At 41.9% G+C, this 8,115-nt stretch overlaps 1 protein-coding gene across 1 annotated transcript; it reads right to left on the bottom strand.

The window, feature by feature from the left end:
- Positions 1-4,030: 4,030 nt before the first annotated feature.
- On the bottom strand, positions 4,031-7,842 carry FOXI1 (forkhead box I1). Its single transcript, XM_073358171.2, has 2 exons — positions 7,222-7,842; positions 4,031-6,091 (listed from the first exon to the last, which is right to left on the bottom strand). Exons 1-2 carry the CDS (start codon positions 7,793-7,795, stop codon positions 5,538-5,540), a joined length of 1,128 nt encoding a protein of 375 aa, XP_073214272.1. The 5' UTR covers positions 7,796-7,842; the 3' UTR covers positions 4,031-5,537.
- Positions 7,843-8,115: the final 273 nt, after the last annotated feature.

Below are 8,115 nucleotides of genomic sequence, written 5' to 3'. Positions count from 1 at the left end.
TGTAATGAAAAGCAATGCATTCTGCAGCATGTCCTACAGGTAAATATACATCTTTTAAACCTACACTGGAGAGCCCTCATTCAGCAGAAGTTTACTTCAATTGGCCTATCTTTGACCTTCCTTAGCGTTGTTAGGGATATTACGTTCTCGGACACTTGAGCCTTGTGTTGAAGGACAGATATGGACAGAACCCATGCCCTCTGCGGAGGATTTTTCTACCATGTTTCATGCTGGCTTGCCATTTTTTTTAGGCATTCTAGATGTAGTCAAGAGGATGTCAACACAAATTCAAAAGTCTCTCCTTGTTTCTGGAAATCAACTATAAATGCCAATTTCCAAATGGTCCTTACACTGGAAGTTCACAACCTCATTTGTCTCTCCACTTCCCTACGGAGAGTGTGTGGCCAACATCTTCAAGCTCTGATCACTTCCAGTCATTACAGGGGATAGGCAACAATTCACACAAGCATTTGCTGAGCAAAAAACCCGCTAGGGTCCTAATCTGTATATTTATGCCAGATTTTATAGTCTTTACTCAAAACCGTCATGGGACGATCTGACCTACAAAGAACTGATGTGTCCCAAATCATAAAACCAAATAGCAGGATTCTTCTCTCATTAGCATTAAAAGTTACCCTCATGATTATGCAAAACATTACCTCCAATAAAGCAAATATCAGTATAAAATTATCCTTAGCTGCCTTGCCAACTCCAGCTAAAAGCTCCACAACAAACTTGGTACTTTAAATAACAAATAAGCAACACACAATAAATTGCCAGTTGGAATACATTTTCCCCATATTGAGATCAGCAGTAACTTTGGATGGCTTGACTATTACTACTACTTGATTTTGGCATAGGCAATTTAAGGAGTCATTGTTAGTAAAGAATGTCACTTCTTTATCCTCTGGAGCCCCCAGTCAGCATCTATCTTCCATTATCTGGCTGATGAGCCAAGTTTAGCTGGCTAGAGAAGTGCACATTCACAGTGACTTTTGCTGCTTAACTCTGGCAAGTGTTGAATCTCTCTCTCGCTCTAATAGGGAGGATTGCAGGCAGGAAGGAAAGAAATCCTTGAATTCCTAAACATAATACTGGACTTTAAGCATCCCTGAGGATTTCAAAGGAGCAGTGTGTAACTGGTACAGTACTGTACATGCTGGAGAGGCATTGCAGAGTGTTTTCCCCCTTCCCTCCCACCCAATCTTTTGATGGAACAGACACTGAGCCAGGAGTAGAACAGCTGATACCAAGCTGATTTGCAACATTTGTGGTGGTAGCACAATAGGGTGAAGAGACATCCATCAGGACACATGACTCCTGATATGACAACCATTCTAATTTTTTTTTGTCCATGATTATTGCCCATTTCATCCCCATAGATGCATTTTCTTACTTAGCTTCAACAGCCTCTTCTGTCCCTTTTCCTTCCAGCCCTAGACCCCAGAAATGATTCCTCAAAAAACATATTGACTTGATGCAAGGAAGATTTGCACTGACTCTCTGAATGATGAAATAACTGGTTTGTAGAGTTAGTTCTGAAGGTGTTGGAAAACTCTGCACTGCTTTCAGCCCACAGAAAGGACCGAGTGAATAACCAGACCTGCATGAATGTTAGCAATGCAGCAGTGGCCAGTGGGAGGGAGAATGATGAGACATTGACACTGGAAACTTGATTGCTGAAGCCCAGGTATTCAGGACAGATAGTAAATAGGAAAACTCTCCTCTTTACATGTAAACAAAGAAGAAACCGTTGCAGGGGTCATACAAACCAGAATGCCCACAATGCTGTGTATGCACACTCACTTTTCACAGCAGAAAACACACTTTAAAGCAGGATCAAACATAACAAATACATCAGAATATCCCAGAGAAACCAAAACCACCACAAACCTCTCTCGCACGCTCCCCCTTGCCCAGAGTCATACCAATGCCTGCATGTGTTCCTACAGCAGAAAATAGGGTCCAAATCTGAGGAGATGGGGAATCTGAGTTCTGAGTGGGGAAGGTGGGAGCGGTTTCAGTAATAATGTAGTTGGAAAAACCTGGTATTTTTAATACCACCACTTAGTAAAATAACAGCTTTTACCTTGGCAGACAATGTATATTTATTTGTAGCAGTGAAATGCATTAATAGTTCTGTTATCGTTGTGAGATGAGACCCTCCAGGTACTATTAACACATTCCTCTATGTTTCAGCTGTTGTTTAAGAATTCAATAGACCTGTGAGAATCTCGGTACTTCAGGTTGACAATGTCAGTGCAAATATTCTTATACCGCTCTTAAAAAAAAAATTAGATCTACAGTGAGTAAAATGCTCTTTTATTTAATTTATTCCTTCATAAAGTGGGTGCATTTAGGGCGGCAGTGGTTCAAACTTCCCTTGCATAGCCTCCGTCTCCTCCTCAGACCTCAACATCTGACCTGAGATTTCTACAACAGGGAGGGTGTTCAGATTTGAGCACACTCTGCTAATACAAACAAGGGTTTCAATGGTGATTCAGACAGGCTCCTGTCCATAAGGAACTGTACTGCTGACACCACCACCTCACTAGAAATAGGCCAAATAGCCACCAGCTGGTAACTGACATTTGGTTAATACCAGTCTGGGCCAGATTTGAGGCAGTGATGATTTGGAGGCTAATGGCTCTATATAGACTCATAGATATTAAGGTCAGAAGGGACCATTATGATCATCTAGTCTGACCTCCTGCACAACGCAGGCCACCGAATCTCACCCACCCACTCCTGCAATAAACCTCTCACCTATGTCTGAGCTATTGAAATCCTCAAATCATTGTTTAAAGACTTCAAGGTGCAGAGAATCCTCCAGCAAGTGACCCGTGCCCCATGCTTCAGAGGAAGGCGAAAACCCCTCAGGGCCTCTTCCGATCTGCCCTGGAGGAAAATTCCTTCCTGATCCCAAATATGGCGATCAGCTGAACCCTGAGAATGTGGGCAAGACTCACCACCCAGATACCCAAGAAAGTATTCTCTGTAGTAACTCAGATCCCACCCCATCTAACCTCCCATCGCAGGCCACTGCGTCTATTTACCATGAATAGTTAAAGATCAATTAATTGCCAAAATTATGTTATCCCATCATACCATCTCCTCCATAAACGTATCATTTATTTAGACAAAGCAGATTGATAAAAATGAATGGCTCTCTGTGGCTTGCAATCTTCCTTTTTGTTTCTGCCTAGCATCATCATGTTGCCGCTACATATTTTGGTACTTCTATCGTACATTCAATTTTTAGGCCCTATATTTCCCATCTTACACTCCCTGGGAATAATTTTCCTCTCATTTTTCTGAAGAGCTTAGTGCAGACTGTTTCTGGATGACTGTTTGTATGATGCAATATCTCCCCGAAACCCAGTGCTCGCACCAACACATTTCACATGTGCTGAATGACTCTGCAGAAAACTGCAAAACTGAGAGCAATGATTTCTGTAGGAAATGTTGCCCACAGCTGTGCTTCGGGACATATTATTTGCACTGGATTTCATTGCATTTAATGTTGCATTTGACTGTGGCTCATTCCAAGTGAAACCTCACCATGGTGGTTGCAAAATTGAACCTATTATTAAAAAAACATACAAAAATGCAAATAATGCCACAGAAAATAAAACTAAAAATGTTAAAAAAATAATTTGGGTAACTTTTTGGACAATTAGTATGTGGGGAAAATAAGTGCAATTTATGTAATTAGAAATGATTGGCATCTCTTAGCTCCAGTTCAGAAGCTAAAAGAGCAATTCTTGTTTGGTAATGGCTCTGTGTGGCCTTTCTTTGCATAATACTTCAGGCATGCAAATTTTGGTTGCTTAGACATAAAATTGTTTAACCGTTTGACCTTCTGGGGCTGTTGTGTGTTTCTCAAGCTAAACTGGGCAAGTTAAAATACCATAAAGCTGAATTTTTAAAGTATCAGAATAATTCACTTTCCCCTTATTGGCTGTTGATTTTTACTAGTCTAGCATTTGAAATTCGTTAAGTACATTGCACGCACACTTAATTACATACAAATGCTTTATTATTGAAAATACCTCCATGGCTGTTCCATAATGAAACTGCAACTGAAGAACATATTAAAAAATCAAGGTACAGTAGGGTGTTTGTCACAATATATTAATTTAAAAATTAATCTCTCCTCAGCCATCTTGAAATGTTTGCTAGAGCATAACTGTAAATAGCTGAAGATGTCTGTGTTGTAGAATACTCAGTTTTGTATATTACAATATACAGTTGTTGAACTTAATGAACATCTTTTGGTGCAAAACCTTTTTTTTTTTTTTTTTTAATCTTTGGATTTTTCTGTTTGACTACAGTAGACAGAATATTTTAGGAGATCAGGAGAAAAAAGCATTATTCAATAATATTTACACTTGGACATAACAATTGTTTGTTTGACTTTTACAAAACAAAAATGTATAGTAAACAGTTGTCGTCCCCCCCGCCTCCCCCCCAATGACTGCCATCAGTTCATGGGGAAGATGCAGTCTTTGAAATGAAGCTCAGTGAAATGTTAGACTTTCTATACAAAAGCACTCAAGGTTCAGATGTTTGTTCAGTAGAAGCGTTTGTGTTACACTGGAACAAACATGTTTTCTTCTCCGGAAAACTCAGATATGCAAAATATATGGCATGACACAAATCCTGTTTTTCTTACATAAGTAGGCCCATGGACATTAGGTTGCAAGCGAGCCCATAAGACAAGCAGCATTTGACCCTACCCATGTATTTAAAACAGAAAACATGAAATCTGACTGTAAACATCCCTAAATTTTGTTATTTCCCCCTCTGTTTCTGGATGAATTTTCTGCCCATGGACGTAAAGGCCAAATTCTGTCTTCATACCTGGCTGTATACCCCATTGGGGCATGAAAGGATGGCAGAATTTGGCCAATAGTTTTAGTTACAGGTGAAGACAGGAATAGTGGTTGTCCTTAAAAAAGTACCTCAGCATATATAGTACTTCCATATATTTACTTAGGGAATAGCACAAATACTAAGGTAACATTGGTCTTGTCAAACTTTTGCTCACACCTGCAAAAGCACTTTTGCGTCGGTATAGCTTATACCAGTTCCCCAAATGAAATAAGCTGTACTAAGAAAAGGACTTTTGTGTTTATATAACTGCATCTGCACTAGGACTTTTGCAGATATTAAAATGTCACTAAGAAAATCACACCCCTAAGTGATATTCCTATACAGGTAAAAGTTACTACTGTAGACCAGGCCTAAGACAACTGGCAGTTCTTTAAGGATGGTGATTGAATAGTGCAGGGTAAGAGCTGTGAGTGACAAAGCCCCACAGAGCTCACCTGAAACACCTTCCTGTTCCAGTCCCTGGCCTGTCATGAGTGGAGCTGCTAAAGGTGTGGTGGTCTGTGATATGAGGAAGTCTCCTAGGTAAAAGTTTTGGGGTTCTCACTTTTAGCCGCTAAGGCAGGTTGTAATGTAGGTCTCAGAGATGACTGGCTAACTGACCGTTTCCTCTCTTACACATTCATCTTTTCCTCCTTTGTTGTTTAAACCTCAGTTCCCTCTCTAGGATAAAGGGTGTTATTTGCACCGATACTGCTGTAGAAATGGGTATTAAATTGATTGAGAACTGAATTGCTGTAGCCAAGATGGCTGGAAGGCATTGAATTGGACCACTCTGCCCCACTATGGCTGGGGATATTAGAAAGTGTAGCATATGAATTGAAGCCTACCATATTCTGTCCCATTTTGTCAGTAGGCTCAGTGCTGAGTCCCAGAGGCACTGATCGGCTCACTGAGTTAGAGCCATTAACGTACGCGGCCATACTGGAGAGGAAGTTGTTGAGGCAAGGACTGCTGGAAGATGGCGGAGAAGATCTCTTGTCAGGTGAACTGTCAGTTCCAGGTGAGGAGCTTTCCAAGAGATCCTGGTGTTCGGCAGCCTTGGGACTGCCACTTAAGGCACTGTCCTCTGATTTCTCAGACGCAAGAGATGCTGTGCTGGACCCAATGTCAGACTTCCTTTTCCTCTTCCGACGAAAATTTCCATTGTCAAACATCTTCTCACAGTTTGGGTCCAGAGTCCAGTAATTCCCTTTTCCTGTTAAAAGAGACCAGCAGATTATAAATATAAAGACATAGACAAAGGCAGCAAAGAGCAGATTCCCTGGGTTTAATCTCAATCTTTCTGCTTCACAAAAATAATAATAAAAAACAGCAATTGTTTGATACCCTGCAAAGAAGTCCCTGGTCTTCAAGCCCAGCAAAGGCTGAAGCTTTGGGCCAGATCCTCCTCAGTTCTTGCCGAGGTAAAACTTTTAATGAAGTTGATGGGAATTTTACTTGAGTAAAAAGTTCAGGACTTCACCCTTTGTGTTGACAGCACAGGGACCAAATTCTTGCAGCCCCGTAGGGTCAGTGGCATAGCATGGATTGCTAGACAGAGCAGGGTTTGCCTCACAGTGACACACACAGTCATTCAGCTGGCTTCAAATATGTCCCAATAGATGTTTCTGGCTGACAATAAATAAAGGAACAGTATTGTCAAAAAATCAGCTGAGAGTCTGAGGACAGGCAAGCACTGATACTATTTCTAGACCAAAAGCTGACTGTTTAAACCAAGCAAAGCAAAGCAAACACAACCCTTCCCCGTTTTTGAGAATTGTTGTTGACTCCATAAAGCAAATGAATTTTCCTTGACAATTTCCTTTTGTTTCAATGCATTTTCATTTAATTACTGATTCACATACAATGTGCCAAATGGCTTTTGAATGTCTCTTGCTCAGCTAGGCTGCTTGTGTGCTTGTTAAGCCATGTGTGCTCAGCACACTGATCAATATTCAGGAAAAACTACAGCAGAGAAGAATTGGCTTCTGTGCCGGGCATGCTTCATTAGCTACACTGTGGGTCAGAGTCAGATCTCAGCTACATGGGTGTGAATTCCAGAGCAACTCTGCCAAAGTCAGCAGAATTACTCTGGATTTACACTGCGGTGAGACCAGAATCTGGCCTATTGTGTCTCTTTGCAAAATATATACAAGCTTGTGGGGAGCCGGGGGAGGGAGGGAGAGGGATAGGGTGACCAGATAGCAAGTGGGGAAAAAAAACCCAGGACAGGGGGTGGGGGAGTAATAGGTGCCTATATAAAAGTAAGCCCCAAATATTGGGACTGTCCCTATAAACTCGGGATGTCTGGTCACCCATGAGAGGGAAAATACTTCAGAAATGTACCTGGGTCATCTTCGTCTCTGGGCACTTTCTTAAAGCAATCGTTGAGAGACAAGTTGTGCCGTATGGAGTTCTGCCAACCTGCCTTGCTTTTGTTGTAGAAGGGGAAGTTGTCAGCCACGTACTGGTAGATCTGGCTGAGCGTTAGCCTCTTCTCCGGTGCTCCATGGATGGCCATGGCGATAAGCGCAGAGTAGGAGTAGGGTGGTCTCACCAGCTTCATCAGCTCCTCTTGGGAAGGGAGTGGAAGCCAGCCCAAATCAGTACCCCCCAAACCATGCATGTTAGGCAAGAGCTGCCGTTGCATCCCATAGGACTGAGGGATGAAAGGACTGGTGTTGGATCCTGGCAGGTATGATGGTGGGGTAATGGAGGGTCCATTTAGCCAGAGGTAAGGGTTGGGAGTGGTGTTGTAGTCCCCAGATTCAAAGTTTGTTGGTCGTTGTGGGCTAGGAACGTTTTGTGGATGGAAAAAGTTTTCATAATAGATGTTCATCTCGGGAGGCTCCTGGCCAATACTTGGAAATTGTGGGCTGCAGCGTGGTGGAGAATGTGTCTGCAGATCAAATGAGCTCATAATCTAGCACTAGCAGTCTACCCAGTTACAAGGCACCTGTGTTAGTCCTTGCCCGAGACAGGTGCATCACCTGTGCCCTTCCTCAAGTACTTATGCACCTGTAAATGTTTAGGTTTGTGTTCCTTGCTCCGCCCAGTCTGCCCTGACTGGCTGGAGATTAGAGAGAGATCCTTTTTGGAATGTTGGCAATCCAGGCCAGTAATTTATGTCACATCAACCAAATTTGAAAGTTACACCTGTTTATTTTTGTAAATGAATGGAGGAATTTTCCACTAATATGACTGACACACAAAAGTTTAAGGTGCTTTGAAGTTAAAGCT

This window comes from Lepidochelys kempii, chromosome 8, assembly GCF_965140285.1.
Source record: "Lepidochelys kempii isolate rLepKem1 chromosome 8, rLepKem1.hap1, whole genome shotgun sequence".
Lineage (NCBI taxonomy): Eukaryota > Metazoa > Chordata > Testudines > Cheloniidae > Lepidochelys > Lepidochelys kempii.
This window is presented reverse-complemented; position numbering and strand designations above follow the sequence as displayed.

What these genes read in the sequence shown, in the direction of transcription:
- FOXI1 (XM_073358171.2), bottom strand. Translation starts at nt 7,795, where the DNA reads ATGAGCTCATTTGATCTGCAGACACATTCTCCACCACGCTGCAGCCCA. An exon ending in CAGAGACGAAGATGACCCAG is followed by an intron (nt 6,092 to 7,221) that starts GTACATTTCTGA and finishes CTCTTTTAACAG; the next exon opens with GAAAAGGGAATTACTGGACT.